At 39.9% G+C, this 27228-nt stretch overlaps 1 protein-coding gene across 1 annotated transcript in view; it reads left to right on the forward strand.

Moving 5' to 3' along the window:
* Positions 1-26864, forward strand: part of LOC136881833 (uncharacterized) — a 185978-nt gene extending 159114 nt beyond the window's left edge. Inside the window, exons 9-14 of the mRNA XM_067154268.2 lie at positions 1282-1449; positions 1518-1647; positions 8583-8731; positions 13513-13707; positions 21336-21364; positions 26623-26864. Of these exons, the coding sequence (XP_067010369.2) occupies positions 1282-1449; positions 1518-1647; positions 8583-8731; positions 13513-13707; positions 21336-21364; positions 26623-26864 (913 nt within the window). The remainder of the gene's footprint in view (positions 1-1281; positions 1450-1517; positions 1648-8582; positions 8732-13512; positions 13708-21335; positions 21365-26622) is intronic.
* Positions 26865-27228: the final 364 nt, after the last annotated feature.

The following is a 27228-nucleotide window of genomic DNA, read 5'->3' on the forward strand; positions in this document are numbered from 1 at the left end:
ATGCAGCTCACCTCCATTGGAGGTCCCTGTATCGAAAGGATGCATATGAGGAAACAGGTTTAGAAATTGATTTCCATTAAGTTTGGTTGTGTATATTTTGTGGGAGTGCAAAATCATGGTTTCGTATAAAGCACCAGTCAGTTGTGGGATTTAGAACATTATTGGCCATAAAACCTACCCAAGGACAGGTGTCTTCTAAATATGAAGTTTGGTAGAAATATATCCAGTAGTTTTCAAGTTATAAGAATATGCAGATGTTCATTATTACACCTGAAACGGATAACTGATTGAAAATTTCGCCAAAATAGTTAATGCGCAGACACATGGTCGTTAAGATTTTATTTATATAAATACGTACTAAAAACAAAATGAAACAAAAATGGGTATTTTTAATATACAGGTATCTACGGAAATACCTGCAAAATTCTCATTGATAATGTAGAGGTACGGGTACTGATTTTTTACTTATTCTAATAATAAAGTGTCACCTTCTCTTACAACAGCATTCAGTATAGATGTGTACAATGGCAGTTTATCCAGTCTGTGTCCCATATAAGTAGTTGGATAACTTCACGTTTTTTAGCATCTTGTAAATGACTCCGGCAAGGAATCTGCCTTAGTCGGTTCGGAACTGCCACATATTTCACCCCTTCTTTAGTAACCTATGCTGACATAGAAAGAGTGAATTTCAGCTTCAGTCAAATTACCAGCGCCACAAAAGTTATTCTTATGGTGACAGATTAGTTTAGGCTCTTCTCTAGCTTTCGCCTAATCCTTTTTCCGCTTGCTGATAAATTTCTTCCCTGCCTGCTCAGGAACTTTCCACTTTCTACGCCTTTCCATCTGCTCTGGCTCATCACAAAGCTCATCAAATATATCTGATTCCATTTTTCACACGTGATAATGCAAATTATTTACAAACTCACTCCTCATAAACGGCATAAAACACTCAAAACAGTGCGACGAACAATGTCAAATTCCGCATGTTTATCTTGTTACGCGACACAAAACAGCAGCTCTGGTAGGATAACTCTATTCGGTACGTCTTGGCATCAAAATCATGGGAATTCAGTATGTTTTGCCGTAAAGCGGAACATTTGCTCACTTTTTGACATGCTAGGTGGTATCTTTTACCAGAACATTTGTCATGTCACATATAGAACTAGGTTCAAGGAAGTGTTGCCACCTGTTATCCCATTTTTTGGATTTGCTACCTTTTTGGAAGTTAGGTTCTCAAATAGAAATACACCTCCAGCCTGTGAACATCCGCTCTTGTTGTAGACTTCGTTCTGGCCATGTCAGTCGCAGCCAGTTCCGGCAGGTGCTGTTGACCATGGGGATACTGCTCTCTCGTCACGAGATGGATTCCCTGGAGAGCCGCTACCTGGACGATCTGGGGTTCAACTACCTGTGGTTCCTGAGGGAGGCGGAGCCACGTCAGGAGGAAGAGCCTCTGGTAAGTATCTAGTAAGGGTATTCAGTGGTAGGTCGATCGTGAAGTACGTGTTTCTGTACAGATCATGTCTCTCGTTCCAGTACAACGCCATGCTGGAGCAGAAGAAGATAATAAACGCGCCCAAGGAACCTCCAGAGCCGACCAGGAAGGAGAGAGATATTGTCGAGATCCTGGCCAAGATCAAAGGAAAGGTGCGTTCTTCAGAACTTTGTTGTAATCACATAATGTCGGGTACCAACGGGCAGAATATGAAATGTCATATTCTAAATCATGGCTGGCAGCGCTCTGGAAAATGGGATATTTACAAATGGGGAAGTTTAGATGGCAATACAATTCAAGAGAACTTCATATTTCATAATATTTTACAAAAGATTCATACTTCCTGAAAATCTCTTATATTGCATCACATTTTGTAAGCTTTACAAATTTTCCCTCCGTTAATATTCCTATTAACAATTAACATCTGGCATCTTGCAAGGGAGGGTGCGATCAGTGGTTGAGAGGAAGTTGGATGGAAACCAGTGTGGTTTCAGACCACAGAGGGGCAGGACTTTGACTTGGCCATTGTAACACATAGACTTACTCTTGCACACATTTGGAACGATGTTTAGAATTGTGCTGAAAAAGCCATGTTGTCTCGCATACGGTAACATATTTTTGTTCAAAATGTCCCCATCGCTAGGACAATTCATGATACCCTCTACATACACTGACAGAAAGAGAACATCACATTAAAGTTTCTAGACGCTTCTTGCAGAAGTTACGTGAACTGAGAGTGGACGAAGATGTGATTCTCGTAAGCTTTATGTTACGTCACTTTTTACTAATATACCAGCAGAAGAAACTCTAGCTTATATCAAGACAATACCTGTCTGAGGACATAACCAACCTAGCAGCAGCTCGTTTAAAATCTACTTACTCCTACTCAAAGGACATTATTACGAACAGACAGAATGGGACCACCTCTGTCAACAGAGGCTGCATATATTTTTATGGAACACTTTGAGTCTGCTGCATTAATTGCAGTGCCACTGAAACCTAATTGCTTCTATCGTTATGTAGAGGATACGTTCAATGGTCTGGTCACATGGAAAAGAAACGTTAAATGAATGTTTGGAGCACCTAAATTCCACTAACAGAAAGATCAAGTTCACAATGGAAAAAATATTGTAAATTACGTTTTCTTGACTAGTGCAGAAGAACGATGGTACACTAGGTCATGCAACGTACAAAAAGCCTTCTTCTTCTTAAGACGCCGTCTCCGAGCGGAGGTTGGCGATCCACGTAACTAGCTCTGATCTGACAACGCAGAATGGAATGCCATTTCTGAAGTACAGCAGTGCCATCTTCGAAGGTCTTTCAGCCATGAATTTCTTCTTCTCCCAACAGATCTCTTCCCCTGTATTTTTCCTTCGTTAATAAGCTGTAATAACTGATACCTCTCACCTCTCATGATATGTCCTAGATATTGTGTTTTCCTCTGTTTTATGGTGAGCAGTAGTCCTTTTTGCTTTTTCATCGGACGAAGGACCTCGGCATTTGAGATTTTCATTACTCAGGATATCCGCAAGAGACGGCGATACAGGAACATTTCGAGGGCATCAATACGTTTTTCTATGATTGGATCCAGAGTCCAGCTTTCATATCCATATAGGAGAACAGAAAATATATAGCAGCGGATCATACGAATTCGTAGTTGGAGACTGAGATCTGACCTCACAAAGAATTTCTTCATGGTAATGAATTGCTTCCTGGCCTGCTCAAGTCTAGATATAATCTCCCGTTTCGAGTTACATTGGTCGTCCAAGATGGTACCCAGATATTTGAGAGACAACACTTGCTCAACTATTTTACCTTTTATTATGAGATTTGTCCGAATTCTCTTCTTAGAGAACACCATCAGTTTTGTCTTTGAGGGGTTAAGATATAATCCAAACTCTTCACTGTGCTGAACTAAGGAGCTTATCATGCACTGAAGGTCGGCATGTCATCAGCTATGACAACAGTATCATCTGCATATCTGATGTTGTTGATAATTTTCCCGTTAATTTTGATCCCACCATAGTCTGCCAATGTTTCTTTAAAGATTGCCTCTGAGTAAATGTTAAACAACAAAGGTAACAGTACACAATCCTGGCGGACGCCCTTGCTGATCGAAGCAGTTCCTTGATAAGTTTTGACATCTGCAAACTGATTCCAGTATAGGTTACTGATTATACGTAGGTCACCGGAGTCAATACCTGTTGATCTCAGAATCTCTATCAGCGTATTGTGTCTGACACAGTCAAAAGCTTTCTTACAGTCTATAAAACAGGCATAGACATCAACATTCTGAAATACACCTTCATAAGTTCTGCCAAACGTCAGGTCTCTTTCGAACGTTATTTAGCAGGGTGTACATCGTTGCTGACGCTGAAAACCGCGCGAGTGCATTAAGATGAGTGACAGCAGCCATGAAGAAAACCGGTTACACGTCAGTAGTAAAGTTCAAGGAGCCGTTTCAGGGACAGTACAAACCAGGACTACAGAAAAAACCCACAGTTCTAGCCCTTCAGGCAAGCAGTTCAATGTAGAAAACATCCTAGGGATATGAGCTACGAACTTTAGGTAAATATATTCTTTATTTACTCCTAAAACATACAATCCTTTTCTTAATCATCGTTATCCAGTCGGCCGTGATTAGATTAGCAGTTTGACATTTTCTACCACTACGAGCGCTAATGTGAGTCAATGTAGTGTTTTAATTAAGCACCACTACGAGCGCTAATGTGAGTCAATGCATTGCTTCACTTAAGCACCACTACGAGCGCTAATGTGAGTCAATGCATTGCTACACTTAAGCACCACTACGAGCGCTAATGTGAGTCAATGCATTGTTTCACTTAAGCACCACTACGAGCGCTAATGTGAGTCAATGCATTGCTTCACTTAAGCACCACTACGAGCGCTAATGTGAGTCAATGCATTGCTTCACTTAAGCACCACTACGAGCGCTAATGTGAGTCAATGCAGAGTTTCGCTTAAGCACCACTTCGAGTGCTAATGTGAGTCAATGCAGAGTTTCACTTAAGCACCACTACGAGCGCTAATGTGAGTCAATGCAGAGTTTCACTTAAGCACCACTTCGAGTGCTAATGTGAGTCAATGTAGAGTTTCACTTAAGCACCACTACGACCGCTAATATGAGTCAATGCAGAGTTTCGCTTAAGCACCACTTCGAGCGCTAATGTGAGTCAATGCAGAGTTTCACTTAAGCACCACTTCGAGTGCTAATGTGAGTCAATGCAGAGTTTCACTTAAGCCCTTATAACTACATTCGTTGTGCACATTTTTCAAAAATCAAAAGACGCCTGAGTGTATTGAACCAAGGAACACATTACAGGAAGAATTGTGTAAATAAGTTAATTTGGCTGGGATTTGAATCAAAGAGAAAACGAGTAAAGAAACAGGGATTTTAGGCTGTTTTTCGGAACTGCATTTAGGCCGGAAGTGATTTTTCGAAATTTGTTTTTTTAGTTTCAAAGAGTATCCAAGACTCACAATTTGAAACCTTTCCGGGTCACTCCACATTTCGGCACACAAAGGAGAGGTTTCTTCGAGATAAAATACCATCCGTATTTAGTGGTTATTCCACTCATAAACAAATAAGTGCCGAGAGCAGAAGTGATCCTACCCAGATAAGATTAATGTAAAGCAGAAAGAATTCCATCAATGACAGCTTCACCTACGGAGAAACTCTTCAACCTCCTACGACAAAAGTAGCAGTTTTAGTATCCACCCCAGCTTCAAGAGCATCTTGAACAGCAAAATACAAACTACCTTGTTGAGAAAGTCATGAAAACAACAAAAATACACAAGAAAGTAAGTGAAATTGTAAAACAATGCCAGTAATGGTGATTCAAATTAACTATTTCTTGTAGAGCAGCTAGACTCGTACGGAGAGAAAAATATTAAAATTTGGTGAGATTACTTCGAAAATATTTGTTTTATGATATAGAAAATCACCTAATAGCTGCAGTTTAATTAGATCAATGGTTTGCCTAAAATTTTCACACATGAGTACATAAAAAATTTACATTGGCTACACTAATGCAGGGACAGGAACATCTTGCAAATTTAAACGATTCTTCAAAACATTATAGACCGTCAGGTACGGAATAAGTATTATGTGATTTAAACTGATTCATTTTTTGTAAATTTGCCCTTTCATATAGCATTTTTATGACTTTATCAGGTGAAAATCAACAGATTTGTGTTAATTGCCTTTTAAGAACATTGTATAGGTCAGCCGACATCTAGCGGTGAATTCTGAAACTCTCCATCAGCTGGTCAGCATTTCCAGGCCTTCTATATCACGTAGGCAACGACTTAGAACGTGTATTCTGTCGCTCCAACTGTTCTCGAGTTGTAAAGTGTTACTTCGGAGTATAATTCTGATAATGCCTCCACATGTGTACACGGTAGAGGAAAGGATATTTATGTACGGTACTTGCAGGGACGTCGTTAGGCGATTTGTAACACAATTTCCAGGTGTACGCCCTCCATATAGAGAGACCGAGTGGAAACTCGTAACAAATTGAGAGGAACTAGTTCTTTACTGGATAAGAAGTGAAGTGTTAAAACACATCTACTTAACGAGGAAAAAGTACATGAAATCGCAGAAAGATTAGAACATACACCTACAAAATCTCTAAGAAGCCGGGGGTTGGAAGAACTCAGCAGGGTGGGCTACGAAAGTTTTAAAACTGAAACCATGCAAAGTAACTAATTTTCTTAATTCTTAATGTTAATTGTTATCTCATGCCGTGTACGGATAAAGTGAGCGACGTGCTGTGCTTGTTGGCATGCCGCGAAGCGGGAAGTGATGAGTCAACGGGAGGCAGACAAACTGGGCGTGCCAGCCGGTCAACCGATGAGTGAAACTCACTGTACTATCAATTGGCTGTATTGGTTGCATGAAATAAAATGTACACGTTTCACTGCAGGCTACGTAACCTTTCCTTTTTGATCACCCTTCGTATCTTAATTTCAAGAGATTATTTACTAGCATTTTCGTTACATAATGATAAGCCCAGCTTGTTAACATTTACTTAAAAATCTAAGTTGAGTTGATTTCAATAACAATGATGATAATGGCAGCAAAATTGACTATTGATTGAAGTAAATTATACCGTACTTTGGTAGACAATTAATTAAATCAAATTTTAACAGTTACATTATTTTATTGCGCATTGAAATTTGTCTATGTGATAATGTAAAATATTCCAAACATGCTTGTTCACCGAGCCAAGCGACTCCTTAAGTGACAAGTTACTTCCTTTAAGGAAGCACTTCCTTATTTGGCTGTTAATCGTTCCATCCATGTCCCTTTATATCTCTACCATTCCAAGTTAGTTATTGAAGTACAGATTAATTATGTAACAGTACTTTCCTCTTGTAATGTTTTCCCCCACTGTCGAAATGTTTTGGTTATTTTGGCGAAAACATTTTTATGGCTGAAATTGAAAGCATTAAGATTCTTTTTTGTCACCAGATTATTCCGTTGAATTCAAAACAATTTATCACTTTAATAATGATTTTTCTTGCATAATATTCTGACTAATGTAACAAAATTTATATTGTATACGTGTGTATGACGTTTTGATTGCGAAATTTTTTCACGTAGTAGGGATCTTTAAGTCCAAAATTTTACAATATAAAAATAACACAAACTTTAATACAATATACTTCCTTGTATAAATTACTAGAAAATGTGCCCGTGCTTCGCCATGTTTTTTTTACATCGTATGCGAATTTCTAAATAAATTACTTAACACGCTGTAATTGAGATTTCGTTAAATTTCTAGTGCAGACCTCCACTTCTAGATTCACTACTCCTACACGGTATATGATATTAACAAGCGCTTTGCGCTGTTAGACGCCCCTTTTATTTTTCTACATGTTTGGTTCTAAAAGATTTTCTCGTATCACCCATATTTATGTGTTAAATTGAGCTTGAAACTTTGAATAGGGTGAAATTTGAGCACATTTTAACGCATTAGATTATTTTTTGCATACTTATGTAAAAGCTAGAATCATGCAATTTGGTTCACATATGGCCTTCGATTGTGCCAATGTGCGCACCAAACTTGACGACTCTATATTTCGTATAAGTGTGTCAAACAATGAAATATACGTGTAAAAATAACCAAATTTACGAACAATCCAGAAATACAGCCAAATCTAAATTATAAGGGAGAGAGATACGACAAAAAGTCGTGGGACCAAAGTTGTAGATTACTCCAAAGTGAATGGAGATTGTGCCATCCGTTTTGCAATGCGACTTATCGTTTAGCCAACAAATAGCTCAAAGGAATGTCTGCACAGTCATTAAAACTGCCTCCATATTTCGATATTTTCGGGTATAAAAAGAGAAAAATGTGAACATCTTGCAATTTTTCCGTCGGTTGCAGACTACAAGCAGTAATTTCTCCAAATTTCAATTTGCACGCTCGCCTGGAAGAATGTGCCGCCATCTGGATCTGGGGGCTGGGGGATGGAGATAAAAATGAGGAAATTCACGAGTTTCTTTAAGCCCACCAAATCTATAGGTTGTCGCTTTGGATAAATTATACGGCTGTGTTCTTATGCTGAACCCAAAATTTGAAGCCTCCAGCGCGCCCCCTTGGGGGAATTTGTGAGAATATTCGATCTTTTTAGGGATGCTGGGGTCATTAGCTTCCCCGGAACCAAATTTCAAATTTCTGAGATTTCTGGAAGTGCCTTATTAATTGACACCTATTTTCATACCTCTCTCTCTCTATATATATTTCGCTCCAGACGGACTTGCTTTTATGTATATAGATGCACAGAAAAATCAATACACACTGCCTTTCAAAGAAGTATTATGTACCTAATTCCAAATTTTCATTAACATCTCATTTACATTTCAGGAAAAAATGGAAATAAAATTTAAAGAATTTTTTCATTTTTTTGGAAATATTAGTTGTATATGAAGTACATTTTCGTGATATTCCATATTTTATTTAGGTGACATTCCCACGAGGTTCGTGAAAATCCATGCATTACGTAAGCACATCTGTTTATCTCCAGACTGTCCCCTTAAGTGCTGACCTTTTGCCGCTAGGTGGTGCGCGAGAGGATCCGCGTGCTGGAGTTCCTCCGAGACTTCGACAGACACAACGAGGAGTGCATCTCGCGGGAAGATTTCTGCCGAGGACTCGGAGTCTGCCGTTTCGATCTGACGCCCGTCGAGGTGGAGACAGTGATGGACGTGTAAGTGCACGAAACAACCGGAATGTTTCCATTTCCAATTTGCTTGTAGAAATAATTGCAGTTACTTTTGAGACTGGTCTTGTGGCTGGTTTTAAAAAATCGAGTTATGGTCTGGTCGGACGGATGAGTCAGTCATACTCATTGTAGATGTCTGACTTGTAATATCCCCCTGCTTGATGACTTCACACTGAGCATAAAGTACATGAATCGCCTTCTTTCATGTGAATGTGGTGGAGCTTATTCTGTATCCCGTGTACCAGTTGTCAATCAGCGTCGTCTTTTTGATATTGGGCTACGGCCACTCACAGCGTGATTTCTCGCCTCGGGACACGATCAAGGTCGCCCGTTCGAGAATGGGCCGAGGTCCAGTTTGTTTGCGTGGTTTGCCGTTCAGCAGTGTTGCCAACTTATATTTTCACGATCCGCTAAATACTACTAAAATCCGCTAAAATTCCGCCAAGAAATCCGATCTCAAGTAATGAGCAATAAATAATAATAATAATAATAATAATAATAATAATAATAATAATAATAATAATAATAATAATTGTACCGGGCGGTACACCTCCACGCCGCTAATTTAAAATGTGCGCCAACGGAAACTCCTCTGCTGGAGGAAGTCTGAACTTTATTGACGGTATTAATTTTCAAATTTCTCAGAAGATGTCACTACGTGGAAAATTTTGGAGTTTTTGAACTGTGTCATTTTCGACGTATTTTTGTTTTGCTTGTAGTAAGAAGTGTGAACTTTCTCTTCTAGAGGACACTACTGAAGATCAACAATAGTGCACCCTAGTGCGGAGTGAAAGAACTGTTTTTTTGGAGAAAATTTAATTTCAAAAGTTTGTTCTTTGCTAAATTTCTTTCAGTCATTGTTTAAGTTGGCAATATTAGCCCTTTCTTTCCCCTTGTTTTGTATTTAGCCAATCCCGAATTTCTTGAATTAATTTTCCACCAATTATGTGTTTCTTCTTCATATTGTGTAGGGGTTTCCTTGGTTAGCCAATAAAGTTTTTGTGGGAGGGTGTTCTCATTCCCCTAACGCCTCGAACTTTCCGCGAGAGTATATAAACTGCTGATTTTAGGGTCTCTGCGCCACTTCTGTTCCATCTTTTCGTGTGTAAAGTACATAGCAGGGGGTGGGAAGCGCCTCTTTCTTCGGCGGCAGTCAACAACCAGGTAATGGCCGATTAATTACTTCTTTTCTTGCTTGCTCAGCAGTTTAACTCTCGGGGCGGGTCCGAAGTTTTTCCATTATGTAACCTTCCTGAAAATGTAAAGAAACTTGTATCTATTCTATCTTTTAAACTACATAGAGAGTGCTTAACCCTCTCGATCTCCCACTCATATTGTTTTGAGGTGAACTTATTTTCTCAACCTATTCTTCCTTAACATTATGTAAATTTGTTTCTTTTCTAAAGTCACCTCCGTAGTATGGGATTAGCCCTTGCATCAGTTGCCTAGAGCCAAATTAGGTTTTGAAACAAATACATTAGGAGTGCAGATCGCCTCCTCTCAAATTGTTATTTTAGAGGTCATGTAATTACCCTTTTTCATTTAATAGACCTCAGTAGGTTGGGTATGTTACCCCTGTCTATGTCCTGAGAGGACAACTTGAAGGTGGAGTTTGGTGTGGCCTTTGAGAGGCTTAAAGTTTGAGAGCGTGTGGCTCTTTCTTGAAAATTAAGTGTTGTATGCCTCGAGGAGGCTTTTCTGTGTAATTTGGAGCAAGTGCTCTTGAACATGAATGGGGTTTTCTGCTCCTCTGGTAAAACTTATTTTGGAGTAAAGTTGGGCTAATTGTCCTAGAAGTGTGAATTCGGGGCTCGAAGCCCAAACACTGTAAATACTGTAAATGCACCTTTTGTTGCCTTGCTACTCTGTACCTGCCGTACTTGTTATTTCTTAATTTTGAAAAGAAAATATAACCTTGTTAAATTTTAAATTAATTTTACCTTCGTAGCTTGAGACCTGTTCACCACCCCGCACCTTCTTTCACGCATAACTACCACAAAAACACGGTAACAATAATAATAATAATAATAATAATAATAATAATAATAATAATAATAATAATAATAATAATAATAATAATAATAATAATAATAATAATAATAATAATAAAGTAAATGTCTGCACTCACCTGATCTGCGTGGGAGCCGGCGATCTAAGGTCTTCCTTCATAGTATAAATATAAATGCTGCTCTCTCACAGTTTCATTATCTGTCGTCATTCGTCAACTAAGAGATAAGTAACCTTTCTCCACGCATTACAAATTTATGATACCGTGATCTCATAACATCAAATCACATGTTTTCCTCATGTGACTGCAAGCTCCTGACAAGAAGTACGGAATAGCTCGGAGACAGACTAGAGTACAAATTTAAAATAAAACCTAAAATGGATAAAACACTAAATTCCGCTAAAATAAATCTAGAATTCCACCCAAAAAATCCGCTGTCCGCTAAATGATATATTTCTCCGCTGACAGTCTTCTAATTCCGCCAAATTTAGCGGAAAATCCGCTAAGTTGGCAACACTGCCGTTCAGTGCCTCACTACACTTGCGGGAAGAAGACGCTCCGATGTTGTGGTCTTGTTTGAAGATTGCGGGTGGTTCATCTGCGTTCGTTTTTCTTCCGCGGCAATACATTCCTCTGTCGTCGTCTTATCCACGAAAGTTCTAAGAACTTCGAACTACATCGGAGATTTGAAACTGAGAGTAGAATTGCTCGGAAAGAGCGGGCGTTCCTCAGGATGTATAACCCTCAACAAGTGGATCTCAACGCTGGCTCCAGGATTGACCTCCACAGTCACGTAAGAACTCATGGACACACCGCTAACATCAGAGGAACACAATCATACTCGTCAGTGAGTGATATTCCTGTCATCATCATAATCACATTCCCCTGTGTTTCCTTTGCTCATAGCATTTTTTAACGAACAGAAAATCATTTCAAATGAAGCCACGGACATTCTTTAGTAAGAAATTTCTCTTGGTTGTCTTTTAGTTTAGTGTGTGTAGGAGAACAAGTTGTCTACTCTATGACCTGCGACGTATTACAGGATGGATCCAATATTTTCTTTGACGACGATGACAAACAACCAACGCAACAACGAGTTATTATTTAATGGAATTCCTTCAATACGCAGAGCAACATAATAAAATCAAGCCGTGCTAACCTGCAAGTGTGTTCATGCGTCCAGGTGCGTGACCCTAGCCTCAGAGGCGCTCTTTCTACCTTGTGTAACCTTTGTTCTACGACCGATTTTTCTAAACCATTTCCTTGAATTATTTCTCCCAGAAAATTTGAATTTCTTTACTTTCTCTTCGTCATCATATACTAAATGCAATGGCTTGTCGCTGTAGCCACACCTGGCCATCTTCCGCTAGCCTCTTCATGTTGCTGTGTGAACTACTTGCCACTTCCTGATGTATGACAGCCTTGGTCGTCCCCTGGGTCTCTTTTCCATTACTTTACCTTCAATGATGGTTTGGAGAAGAGGGTCGTGTCTCAGAACGTCTCCAAGGAACTTTGTTTTCCTCTTCTTCATCGTATTTAAAAAAACATTGATCCTCTTTTACGTTCTTTGAAACAAGGTCATTTGTTTTTCATCCATCAAACTTGTTTTTGTAATACTTCTCCAACACCACATTTCTGCAGCCTCAAGTTTTGTTGATGAATATTCATTGACATGCCCCACAACGGGCGACTTAAACGCACTCTACAGTGTGCTGGCAGCAGTGCCAGACCTGTAGCTCAGATCCTTTCAAACAGAACAAAGATTGCCTAGGCCACCATAGCTCAACTGGTAGAGCAACCGACGCGAAATCGGGAGGTTGTGGGTTCGGATCCCACTGGTGTCCGGCTGGCCATTGTTTTTCTGTACTTAACATCTCTTCAACACGTACTACATGTACGTAACACGACCTAATACGTTGAAAGTCTGTTTCGATCAAGTTTTGTTTCTTCCTCTTTTCCTAATGCTCAGAATTCGCATCGCTACATTAGCACACTCAACACAAAGGTCCTGAGAAATGATTTTCTGGTCTCCAAACTGAGGTGGTCGTATAGAAATACGTTTTTCTTATTTTGGAAGGCTTGCTTTGATACCACTATCCTTTTCTTGATTTCTGAAAGGTATCTTTTATCAGAGGTATTTACACTATCCAAATAGGAGAATTATTTGACTAGTTCTATCGATGTGTTATTTAATTTTAAGTTTCTATTGTACATGTAGGCTCCTTTTTTGTCTACTATCATGAATTTTGTTTCCTTCATATTTATTTCAGTTTAAATTTTTCTAAGGAATTATTGAATGTTCTTAGTATCTTACTCATATCCTCTTCAGAATTAGCTAAGACACCAATATCATCCCCAAAGCGGATCCTGTGCGCCTGAATACCATTAACATTCACCCCTGTAGTATGCTCCTTCATTTCTCTAACGGCATTTTCTATAAACAGGTTAAAGAGATATGGCGACAGTCGGCAGCCTTACCATACTCCTCTTCTAACTTTTCTTCTCCTTACATTTGACCAATATGTGTTGTAAAAAAAAATCAGAGCGCTTTTTAGGTTTGTAATAAATTTGTTTTTCCCTACTGATATTTTCAAACTTGTTTTGTTGGCCATTTCTTGCAAGAGATTGATTTGTGTTGTTTAGGATATTATGTTACTGGTATTAATATGATGTAATGATATAAGAGCGAGTGTTGTCGTGTGCACTACATAAACTATTGTCATCAGAGCCTACAAAATGTGGCATCATTTTTGCACAGGTTCGCCAGCCCCATGCGCAAGGAGAAGGTAGACTACCGGCGCTTCTCCGAGGCTGTGGAGGAAGCCTTCACCCAGGCGTGCTTGGAGAGGGCGCCGCTTATCGTACCACTTCAGCACCTGCCGAGCCGGGATAACGATCTCAACTTCCTCAACTTTGAAGAGAGGGCCATCGTGAACACGGGCATGCAGAAGCTGTTGGCCGCAAGGAGGGTCAACATAGACCCCTTCTTCAAAGTGAGTTCTTGTCCGCTTGTCAAACAATCTGGCATTCAGATATAATATAACCCTAAACCCCTTGACGCCGACCTCCACACGTCGTGTAGACCCTGGTAGACCTAACTTCATTTTTTCTACCTTGTAAAGTTTTAAAGTTCTCGAGATGGAGATGGTATATCTTTGAAGGTGAAGATCTCTGCCTTCCCTGCTTGTATGAACAGTGGTGGCCATTAGGAAGGAGGGCGAGAACAATTATTACATTTTTATTCCAGTTTAGCCTATGAAAGTAGACTTTACAGGAATTAAAAATCAATTTGTACAAACCCTGTTGTCTTATCAGCTAATTGGTTCCTTTATTTAATTTAATTTAATTATTAACTTACCCGGGTACTTTTTGTTGTCTGTAAATTTAAATCCCTGCCACTTCTAATTCCCAATCGTCTTTACTGTGTATCATCATTCAGATATTCTGCCTTATGGTAGGTCTTGTAATGAGATGAACCTCTTCCACTGTTACCTGTCCTTCGTCAAGTTTTTCATGTCCGAATATTTCTTTCCTTTGATATTCTCCAACATTTGACATCTTTTCCTCGTTTGCTTTTCACCGTTCCTTTCAGCAAACAGTCCCTCCTCAAGCAATGTCCAATCCATTTCATTTTTCTCTTTCTAATGATTTGCAACATACTTCATTCTTTTCCAACTCTTCGTAATACTTCCTCATTCCTTACCCGGTCTTCCCATTTCACTTGTTCTATTCTCGTCCATACCCACATCTTTAGTGCCTCCAATCTTCTCTCGTCTTCCTTTCTCAATGTCCAAGTCTCTGCGAAATATAACACTTAGCAAGTCTTTTCCTCAAATCTTTGTTTAGTGGCCCAGAAAGTAATTCCGATTTTTTATTAAAGCCTTATTTTGTTATGCCAATCCTTTTCTTAATTTCTATCATGTAATACATACCATCTCTGATCATACTTCCCAAATACTTGCTCTATTTCTTCTACCTCTATACTAATACGACAACTTCTACCTCTTTCTCCAGTTATCATACTTTTGGTCTTCTTCTTATTAATTCTCGTTCCATATGCTTCTAGTCTCATATTGAGTTTATCTAACATTTGTATCATGTCACTTTCGCTTTCTACCATCACAACCATATCATCTGCAAATCTTATACTGTGTATGAATCAGTCCAAATAGGTGTTTCTATTTCTGATGTGCTTGAAATAGTCTGACTTCTTTGCTTTCCAGAGCATATAAGCCTTAATTTATGCTGCATTCTAGCGGATGTATATTTCATTACAGGTTGTTTCCTTATGTAGATTGACAGTACAGGGGCATTATTTTATCTGTCGCTGGCCGCATTACGGCAAAGTGCTCGGCGGGAAACAGGCTCGCAGGGCGGGCGAGCGGGCGAGTGAGAATCCCCCGAATACATATACAGTAATAACGTCCCTGTATACATCGCAATCTCTTCACTGATATGTATGTTGACATCATCTGGTGAGAATTCCTATAATTCTTTCAACGTCTTATAACCTCTTACGAGTAGTAATTACTTGGCTCGCTGTCATTTTGAAATTCGATATTGCGCGGCGAAGAAGCATGGCACAGTGCAGTTTGAATGAAAGAGAAAAGTAATGAAGTTCTAATAAATGAGAACGGCGCTACACTGGACTGATCTGAGCAAAGCGAGAGTGGTTGCATAACATAAGGAATGGGAGGGCATGGTGCGCGCAGCCAAGTGATGGAAGACTATACGTCCTCTTTCTCACGAACTAATGGTCCCATTAACCTGGAATTTGAACTCTTGTTCCCGGTTCTTCCGCTCAACGTTCCCGAGGCAACGATTGCAATGTGAAACAACCCCAACAAATACGAGAACTGTGGAAAATGTGGAAGGTCTCTTCTCCATTAGTACACTTTAAGTTAATGAGTGTAAACTACATTATTTTGAGATTCTACTGGAGAAATATGAACATAATCTGAGCTAAACTGTAGTAACAGTGAATTTTTAAAGACATCGCTATATTTTCTGAGTGCTCACATCTGAATCATCTCCGTCTGCTGGATAAAGCGGCACTCAAATGTTCCCTGAGGGGATAAATGAATAGCGTAGCATGTCTGAAACATCGTTTAAGAGTTATATGAACACATCTGGGGGGATTTTGTGGATAAGTACGTACTTCCCATACGCTTTATGATGTTCATAGAATATATTTGACCGAGCTGGATATCTGCAGTCGCTTAAGTGCGGCCAGTATCCAGTAATCGGGAGATAGTGGGTTCGAGCCCCACTGTCGGCAGCCCTGAAGATGGTTTTCCGTGGTTTCCCATTTTCACATCAGACAAATGCCGGGGCTGTACCTTAATTAAGGCCACGCCTGCTTACTTCCACTTTCTAGGCCTCTCCTATTCCATCGTCGCCATAAAACCTATCTGTGTCGGTGTGACGCAAAAAAAAAAATATATGAAGGGCTCGGGGCAAAAGAGTGCCAAGCAACATTTTCTTAACTTTAAGGGAGAGCAGTTAGAAAGTTTGTTCAAATCGTGAAATCGTACCATTCACGGGAATGATGTAATAATAGCTTTGAAAGGTTCAGTAATATTCATTGTATGTGATTTGCAGGCATAATTTCTTTTGGGCTGCTATTTGTAGAGTAAAAGTCAATGCTTTTATCACCACGTCACAGAATACTGTGGCTTGGCACTTTATTGCCGCAATGGGAGTGACACTTATCTTAGGAATATTATTTTATGATAATGAAACAATGTCTGATATTTCAACTATTTTAATCAGAAATGAAAACTAACACCAATCTTCAATTAAAGTAACATTTCCACCAATAATATTTAAATTGGTAGCAGTGGAAATCGGAGTAGGACTGGCAACTGAAAAGAAATTTAAATAAATCAACATAAACCCATCACGGAAAAAGGTCTGTTTGTATCTTTTAACTATGATGTTCTTTTCAAAATATGGAATTTAGGGACTTATAACTGCACATGCATAACATTAAAACTAAAAGATCATCTGCTCCTTTCCTACACTTCTTCAACTTCATTAGTGTCTTCAGAATCGGGAATCAAGCTGAGATAAAACTGGTGATGGACAGGTGGGATGTAGTTCAGCAGTTTCAACACATATTGCAGTTTATTTTTCTTTATTTTTCGCACAGTAGTGTACTTTCGTTTCAAGCTCAACGTTGTGGTGTTGCCTCTTTTTCGCACCCTATAGTCTTCAAAATCCATATTCACTCTTGTTTTTTAGTTTGATAAACCATGGATTACTTGCTTCAAATCTGATCAAATTACGTCTGTGAATTTAAATACCATGCCACTTACACATGTTTTTTTACTGGTGTTCAGGAGTCCAACTTTTAATGCTGCCAGGTCATAAAAGTCGTCTAGTTTCATGTCTGTTACACTGAACTTCTTCTTTCTCCCACATTCTTGAATGATACATTTCTAGTCGGCAGCGTCGTACACAGGCGGTTGATTTCGTTGGTACTTCTCAATTTTAAGAAAGTCTCTATCTGATGGCAAGAATGTGTGACCAGATGTTAAAAACCAGTGTTCGATCTCATTAAATCGTTTAGTGTGAATAAAATAAGGCCAGAGTGCCATTATATTCCAGTTTTTATTCTGGCCCCCGCAGTTATCAGAAAAAATCACAAGCTTTTTAGCATCGACGGCGTTTGTTTTCAGATACTTCAAATCTGCACTACCTATTTCGTCACTGCCTCTCCTACAATACTCTTATCCCACAAAAACATGCACACTAAGTCTTTACCACAGTCATGAATGCCTACATTGTATGTCCACAATTTCCGTAGCTTGGCTCTCCTTCAGGTGTCCTGTATCCCCGTTTTACAGGAATGGCTCCAATGCATCCTAATAAATAAGCATTTTGCTTATCAAAATCAGTGAGATCCCAAAACCCATTAAATATTGACGATATCTGTTATTCTTCAAGTTCAAAACATCTCCGGGGACAGCGACATAGCTCTCCAACTTTTGCTTCTGGAACAACTTTTCCGGTCTTACGCGCTACATATTCTCTTCCTTCGTTTCGTCTCTTCTTATTCATCTGTATCTTTTTCTCTTCCTAGAATTCGGGCCTTTCTCAGGCGAATGTTACGGTATCCTTGAATTATTCAGGATATCCTAAACAGTGCAAAACACCAAGTCTTTGTACGAGAAATACCCATCTTGTATCCTGTGTTATGTAACTAATAACGATACTTTAAGAAGAGTGCTGCAAAATTATGCACTAGTTTTTCTGTTAACTCGTATAAACCTCTGGTCGCAAGTGACATTGTAACCTTTCTTGAGAAAAATGATGACTGACAGCAACAGATTTAAAATTGGAGCAATATAGTGCCAAGCAACATAATGCATATTTGCGAATGTTGGTCAACGAAGGCCTTAAACTAACTTGAGTAAACTTTGAACTGAAAAAGTCACTTGCTATGGATCCAAGAGTGTGTTATAACGGTTCCTAAAACATAACCTAATGACTTAATAAGTTACATAACCCCAGCAACAATGGCGGAAACTTTAGTTATGGTCAAAATAATGCCAAGCAACACTTACCTCACTTCCACTTTGAGAGGAAATTTCACATGCTATGTGAGGAAGATAGTCAGCGTCTACATCAGGATCACCGAGATATTCTTCAGAATCACTCGAAAACACAAGCTTCCTCCTACAATCGATGGTAATCTGCGTCTCCTGGTGGCTTGACACTGTTTTGCTCCGAGTGTTTTTAAGAACTGTTGGGGGCAACAAGATGAAAGTCACATGCAGTGCCACTTGAATGTGTTTCTATGCAAGTTTCCAGTGTTTACTGATAGCTTATCATAATCCTCAACAAATGGCACCGATAGCTCAGTTTTGTCAAAAATGTTGCTTGGCACTCTTTTGCCCCGACCCCTTCATATTTGACGTTGGTTATTCACTGATTCGTTGATTCATTCATTTATTCTTCGATGCGGCCACTTGTTTACACAATCTGCCTCCCGTACAGCTGCGCAGGTCTCGGACAGTAGAAACGCCGCTGGATGGTCTGTGTTTGTAAGAGACACCCTGTATATTCAGATTACTGCAAAATCACCCCTGAAAGCACAATTCTGATTTCAGAAGTGAATTTAGCAATGCAAATTCCTTCACAAATACATATTTTCATCCTCAAAATAGAACTTTTGAAAAAGAGTGTTTTCTGTCTACATGGCCGCGTTAAAAAAGCCTCTGATTGATGATGTTTGAGGAAAGGAACTTTATATTCTCTTCTTTCATCCAGGTCATGCAAAGTTCAGCCACGTTAACTTATTACGATAATTAATAGCAGTTCTCCCGAGCTCCAAATAACAGGTTTCTGATTTATAGTCGAGAACTCCTGCCATTCGTCAAGAAGATAGAGCAGAGTAATTCCGTCGCGCATATTCTTCAAGGGGACGGTAAAAAATGTGCATGGTTCTGCTGGAACGATGCGAGTTCGATGTCTTGTCAGCAGGTAAAGGCTTCTACTTCTGGTCTGGCACTTGAATACCTTGTGGTTCACTGTGTCATGACTAAGGCGAGGATTTCGTCATAAATGCCTACTTTTTTACTCAACCTATAATTGTAGGCTCGTAAGTCTAAAATATGTTTCAGTCGATTTGTGAAGCAAATACACGAGTCTTTTGTGCCAATAAATGCCTATTTTTTGAATTATTTTGAAGATATTTGCATGTTACATGCCTTAAACGACAAATATTACGTTTTAAAATCACATCTTTCCACTAATCTCTACTTTGTTAATGTTCTTTACCAGAGAGCCGCTGACAGCAGGAATTCTTTGTAGGTAGCTACCTAAGACAGGCACTTCAATGTGATTAAAGGACAACAGCGTTACCTCTGCCCTCTGATTCTGCTTGGAGTCAGCTGGCCTTGAATCTGCACCCTTCACTAGCCAACCCCAACATTTTCAGCGCTCTTACATACATTTCATACAAGTTTGAACAGCTACCTTCCAAAATTAAGCAGCCGGCAAAGGGAGAATCACCTCATGTGAAGGCTTTAGGGATTGTTCGTGAAGTAGTGGCCACCACTGCTAACCTTAGTGGACCGATAGGAGACGAGATCAGTGGCAAATTTCATAGTATAATGCAGAGGAATGCCGACTGGAAGGATGCTTTGACCATTCCTGGTCTTCTCAAAGGGAAAGACGAAGCACCAGCACCAGGTTGCACTCCAGCAGAGATAGCTGCTCCTACATAGTGTCCCCTGGCCTTATGTGAAGTGGAAAGATCATTTTCGCAATTTAAAAATATATTAGCCCACAAAAGACCAAGTTTTACTGTTCAAAATTTGGAACAATATCCGGTTGTCCATTGTAACATGTGATGACAAATATTCATTCGAAGTGTCTTCAATTGTATTATTAAATAATAATAATAATAATAATAATAATAATAATAATAATAATAATAATAATAATAATAATAATAACAACTACTACTTTTACCGTTTCCGGATTTTAATGACCACTTGTCCCTTGGCGCAAAACGAAGTGGCATGATTCACAAATGCTGAGTGATTTTAAATGCTAAGGAGATGGTATATGTGGATTGGTTTTTAATGCCTGTTTTTGGTATTTTAGTGCCTATTTTGAGTACTTTTTCTGCCTATGAATCCTCGCGCTAGTCATAACTTCAGTTTAGTTCGAACCTCGAAAATGGCAGCATCGTAATGACGCATACAAAGTAAGACCGGGAGTCGGAAGTTTGCTATTCTTTGTCCACTCAAGAAACGAGCTTGTGAATAGCGCATTTCGTAAGTAGGCGATGTCACCAGCCATCATCCCCTTGCTGTCACCGGTACTGAGACTTTGGCAGAGACTGTATTTTGTTCTGACCTGTAAAAAGAGACAGATGCAAAGTTCTCCAAACATCAGGAAGTACCAAGAGGTAGTCCCGCTGGATGTGACAGATCATACAGTCCTGCATCTATCAGAAAATTTTAGTAGGGTGAGATTCTTCCGTCCATCAACCAATCCGGCAAAGTGTCGCCGCGAGTAAGGATCTGTGTGTCCCTCAGGGATCGCTCCTCGGACCAATGTTATTTATCATCTAAATTAATAATATATCAAAAGCTGTTAATTTCTGCAAATTGCAAGTGGACGTGGATGATATACAGATTTATTATCATTCAAAACCTTCTGATATCCACCATGCAATTATTAACATAAATTCTGACCTACAACACCTTAGTGACTATGCAAATGAAAGCAGTTTATTAATAAACCCGAATAAAACTCTAATTACTTTATTGTTACCAGCGAAAACCTATATTCCTTCAAGCAACAGGACATCTCCTCAATCATTTTAAACAACAAAATCGTTCCCTACTCTACTTCAGTCACTAACTTGGGAATTGTTACGACTGAGGCCCTAAATTAGACTCGACAGGTGATAAACACATACAATAAAGTCCATAAATGCTTATATCCATTGAAACGGTTCTGTAATGCCTTCTCTGTTCGACTTAAAGTGCAACTAATTCACTCTCTTTTACTACCAATATTTAACTATTATGACATTGTGTTGACTGAAATAACTTGCGACAGTAACAAGAAACTGGATCGGAGCCTGAACAGTGCGTAAGATGTATCTAAAATCTGCGATATGATACTCATAAAATCACCTTAGCTGTCGTGGCTTCGAGTGCACCAGCGCCGTGAACTTCACATGTTATCATTTCTGCACAAAATACTTTCCACTAATACTCCCAACTATATCTCTTCTTCTTTTTCTTACCTCTCGTCCTATCATGACTATAATACAAGATCTGGCTCCTCTCTTGCCATACCTATAAACCACACTGCTGTTTCTCTGCGCCCAAATCATGGAATTCGCTTCCTGCGAACATTAAAGACAATTACTCTCATCGCAAATTTGAAGTCGCTTGCCGCGAACATTTGTTGAGTAGATCCCGCTGACTTGCTGGATAATTGTTGAATGAATGAATTACTGTTGTTACGTCATTTAAGTGTACTTTATTTTGTGTATTTTAAAATTCGGGATTCTATTATTATTGCTATTAATATTACTTGTGTTATTTGTATTTGTAAGTTACCCACGGCTTCGATCACGAGGACTTCCTAATTTGATAAAGGTAATCGTTCCTCGATACTGCACTAAGACATTTTCTGAAAATCCCTAAAGTGTAAAAACTCACCGAAAAATTGCGTTTCGTTTACCCCAGAACCTCTTTGTAAACCACATTCTTGGTATTGCTTTTTGGGCCTAGGATGACCAGGCTACTGGCAGAGCTAACTCTGGAACATGCAACAGAACTGTACAGGTGAGAAACAGTCCTCTCTCAAGTCGAGAACAGAAAAAGTGTTTATTTTTAAAGGAGATTCCAAACTATTAACCCGGCTCACGGGAGATAGGGTCATCTTCCCTAACCTTAACTTGAGTAATTATTGTCTGGCTCGTAGACATTGCGGGGATGGCTGTCCTCCACATCAGTAGGCCGGTGTTCAGGCAGGGACCCATTCTCTCGGGGTATAACGTAGAAATCATGCACAGGGTTACGGGTGAAGACCTTAACAGCATCTTAGGCAGAGGAGACCTTCGGAATGGCGAAGATGGTCGATGAGGAAATCCATCCTCTCTGGAGAAAATTAGAAGAGGAAACCACTGCCTTGTGGAGAAGAGGGGTTTTCAAGGGCTAAGGGAGAAACCCCGAAAGAAAATCCTCAGATGCGTTAGGCTTATCAGATCAGCAAATGAGTAAATTTTGTATTTGCTTTCAACTATAATGCAAGCCTTGGATGGAAGTTTAAAAATGGAAATGGAATTGACAAGTCTCTGACTACAGTTGCACAATACCGTATGATAGTAATGTTGATGTTCGTGCAAGTGTTAGTTCAGAGAACAAAACCCGATTTGGAACAATAAATATTTTAACAATGAATGGGAAGGAAAATGAATTTATTGACCTAATGGAGAGACGACAACTCGACATCCTTGGATTAAGTAAAGTAAAATGGAAAGGGAAAGGAATTAACAAAACTAAGAAAGGGGTACACCTTCTACTGGATGGGTAACAGTAAAGAGAAAAGAAATAGGGTGAGATTTGTAGTGAATCACATTGTCGAACCAATAGCTGAAGTTGAGTATGTAAATGAAAGAAATATAATAATGCACATACATGTAAACAAGGAACTACTGAAGATAATACAGGTGTATGCTCCACAGACAGGATGTAGCGTAGAAGAAACGGAAGATTTCTCAATGAACTGGAAACACATTATTGGAGATGGGATCATGATAATGGGAGATCTAAATGCTCATGTGGAAACTGATAGAATGAGATATGATAATGTTTTGGGCCCACATGGGTATGGTGATGGAAATGAAGATGGGGAGAAACTGTTGGACTTTTGTATCAGAAATAACCTGATAATAAAGAACACATGGTTTATGAAGAGGAATAGCCATAAGATTAGCCGATATAGTTGGGATGGACAGTACGGAACACTCATTGGTTTTTTAATAACAGACTGAGAATGGGCAAGATACGTCATGAATACGAGGATAATCACCAGTGAAAGTATGGAAGGTGATCATAGATTATTAATTGTGGAATTAAAACAAGTAATAATCCCTAGAATTGTACTGAAGAAGAAACCAATGATCAGGATTTGGGAAATGGAGGAGGAGGATTAAAGAATGGTATTCCAAGATTGGATAAAAAGGAAGTTGCCTAACACGGAAATACGAAGTGAAGAAGACGAGTGGGACAATTTAAGACAGACATTTGAGAAGCAGCAATTAAGGTATGCGGGAAAACAAAAGCAAAGTTTAAGGGAAAGGAGACACGGTGGTCGACAGACAAAATAAAAAAAGGAAATAAACTAAAGAAAAGAACAAGGTGAAGAAAGATATGGATAAGGAAATGTTAAAAATATATCAGAGGGATGAGAATAAGGTAGAAAGGTTACATGTGGAATACAAAAGTATAGGGCAGTATCAAAGAAGAAAAGGAGTAATGTTGGGGAGAGTTTACCAACAAAATTGAGCAAGATAGTAGTGGAAATTATAAACTATTATACAGAGTAATAAAATCGAAAAGAATAAATCAAGGAAAAATCAAGGCATTAGAGAGAGAGGATGGATCCATAGTACATGACGAAAAGGGTATTCAGAAGGTGATGACATGAAAAACTTTATAATGAGGATGACTGCTCGGAGGAAGAAGGAGATAAGAAAATGGAAATAATAGATGGAGAAAAAAGAAGAGAACACGATAACAGGGTTGGAACTTGAAAGGGCAGTGAAAGCAATGACCAAAGGTAAAGCAAGAGGAAAAGACGAATTCAATGCTGACATCATTAAGGCAGCAGGAAGCATTGGACTACAGTGGATCTACGGAGCCCTCAATGCCATATGGAAGGATGAAAGGATACCTGAAGACTGGCAACAAGGAAGCATTGTACCATTGTTCAAAAAAGGAAATAGGAAGAAATGTGAAAATTAAAGAGATATAACCCTATTCTCACATGGGCTAAAAGTAATGGAGAAAGTCATAGACAAAATGCTGCGGGATATAATTGAAACACAGTTAAAGGAAGAAAACTGTAGCTTTAGACAGACTGAATCAACAATAGACTTGATATTTACAGTGCGAACGATAATGGAAACATATCTAGAAAGAACAAGGAAATCATCTTCGTATTTTTGGATTTGGAAAAAGCTTATAATACAGTTAAGAGAAAACATGTATGGGAATGCCTACTGAAAAGGAATGTACCAAAATCATTAATTAACAAGATAAAAATGTTGTATCATGAGAGTAAAAGCAGTGTACAATTGGGAAGTGGTGACTCTGAAACACTTATGAAAAAACGTCTCAAGCATGGAAGTGCAATGTCGCCATTATTGTTTATCATATTGATGGATGAAATCATAAAACGTGTAAAACAGAGTATCAGTTGTGATGAAGTGAATGCAGATGATGTGGTGATTTGGGGAAAGGGAGAAAAGTAAGTAAAAAGCAGACTGGACATTTGGAATGAAAATCTGAAGGAGTTTGGAATGGTAATTAGTAAAGAGAAAACTGTAGTCATGCAGTAAGGAAAAGAGAAGCCAAATGAACATAGAGGGAGAACGGTTAGAGAATGCAGAACAGTTTACATATCCGGGTAACATTATTAATGTAAGTAATGAAATCAACCCTAAAATTAATAACATACATCGAGTCAGAGAGCTTTAATGGGATGACAAAGTACGCAAGAGAACGAAATTAACATTATATAAACAGTATTCCATACCAATTTTAACATACGGACTAGAAACGCTGGTAACTAGTAAGATACAAGATAGTAAGATCCAAGCAGTAGACATGAAATTTTTAAGAATATGGGTTAAAAAGACAAGACGAGATAGAATTCAAAAAATTAAAATCAGAGAAGAGCTAAATATAGAACCGTTGGGACAGAAGATACAGAAAGCCAGACTGAGATGGTTCGGGCATGTAAAAAGAATGGGAAAGGAACGCGTAGCAAGAAGGGAATTGGAAAGAGAAGTTAAGGGAAAGAGACGAGTTGGAAGACCGAGAAGAAGGTGGATGGATCAGGTTGGCAAGGACAACATTAGAGAAGCTGGATTGGATGTGGCGGAAGTAATGGAGCAGGAAAAGTGGAAGGACAGAAAGGAGTGGAGGAGGCTTGTAAACTTCACCCGGACGATTGGAGTGGGACATTGATGAAGATGATGATGAACAGCTTCAGTTTTGAGGCATAAGAATCCTGATGAAAATGATTCAACCACTTTTTCACTTATTTTTACCCCCCGTAATTGAACTTTTCGAAAACAAAAATACGCATTTCTTTATTTTTTAAAGGAGATTCCAAATACCAATTTTCCCATCTTTGAACTGTTCAGTTTTTAAGATATAGGTATACCGACTTTAAAATTCACCCCTCCCTTTTCACCCCATTAGCCACGGAATATCCTACAATCTTTCCTTAGTGAGCACCTACACTGCAATATAAGTGTATTACCAAAGTTTCATCTTTTTATGTCCAGTAGTTTTGGCTCGGCGATGATGAGTCGGTCGGTCGGTCGGTCGGTCGGTCGGTCGGTCGGTCAGTCGGTCGGTCGGTCGGTCGGTCGGTCGGCCGGCCGGTCGGTCGGTCGGTCGGTCGGTCGGTCGGTCGGTCGGTCGGTCGGTCGGTCGGTCGGTCGGTCGGTCGGTCGGTCGGTCGGTCGGTCGGTCGGTCGGTCGGTCGGTCGGTCGGTCGGTCGGTCGGTCGGTCGGTCGGTCGGTCGGTCGGTCGGTCGGTCGGTCGGTCGGTCGGTCGGTCGGTCGGTCGGTCGGTCGGTCGGTCGGTCGGTCGGTCGGTCGGTCGGTCGGTCGGTCGGTCGGTCGGTCGGTCGGTCGGTCGGTCGGTCGGTCGGTCGGTCGGTCGGTCGGTCGGTCGGTCGGTCGGTCGGTCGGTCGGTCGGTCGGTCGGTCGGTCGGTCGGTCGGTCGGTCGGTCAGTCAGTCAGTCAGTCAGTCAGTCAGTCAGTCAGTCAGTCAGTCAGTCAGTCAGTCAGTCAGTCAGTCAGTCAGTCAGTCAGTCAGTCAGTCAGTCAGTCAGTCAGTCAGTCAGTCAGTCAGTCAGTCAGTCAGTCAGTCAGTCAGTCAGTCAGTCAGTCAGTCAGTCAGGATGTGTTCTTTTAAATGTATAGATGTGTACTCCTGTAGTGATTAAGTGTAAGAGAGATCCGTGAGCCCTAACTTCACCACCAATAAAGACATCATCCATCCATCCATGCTGATCGCTGCCTTTATACGTTTTATTAGTGTTAACAGACGAAATTTGCGAGCTGTACAACGATACGATGGTGCGCCAGTAAGTAAGTCTGTTGCTTTATGTGTTGCAGGAGTACGACCCGTGCAACGTCGGGTCGGTGTCGCGGGACCAGTTCTGCAAGGTGCTCACGACACAAGGCCTGGCACAGATGCTCTCGGGCCGAGAGCTGGAGACCATCGAGAAGTGTTTCGCTGTGGAGCGGGGGATGAGAGCTGAGGTCGACTACAGAGCATTCTGTCAGGCGCTGCTCCTGCTGCAGATCAACAAGAGGCGGAAGATTTTCTAAATAAACAACTTGTCTAAATATTATTACTAGCAGTGTCACCACTGCTGGTAACAGTATTGAATAAACGTTGTGTTCATTATTTCGTGTTCACTACATACAGAAGGTGGTTAGGGATCTCTGGTGATGAGTTTGAAGGCCGCCGGTGGCGCTGTTATCAACTCGAGCACGTCAAAACGGGGAGTACTGAGAACGTGTGTGTGACATTAGCGGATTGAACCTCACATAACAGCCCTTTCCGGTGCTAAATATAGCTGTTGTGCAATCCAGGGAATGTGCGAGAAGCGCGTTTATCGATATCAAAGATCGACTGGGCTTAATTGCGGAGGGGAAGAAGCAGTCACCAGTCGTACACCAGCGTGTCAGG

The sequence above is a fragment of the Anabrus simplex genome, chromosome 10 (genome assembly GCF_040414725.1).
Source record: "Anabrus simplex isolate iqAnaSimp1 chromosome 10, ASM4041472v1, whole genome shotgun sequence".
Taxonomy (NCBI): Eukaryota; Metazoa; Arthropoda; class Insecta; order Orthoptera; family Tettigoniidae; genus Anabrus; species Anabrus simplex.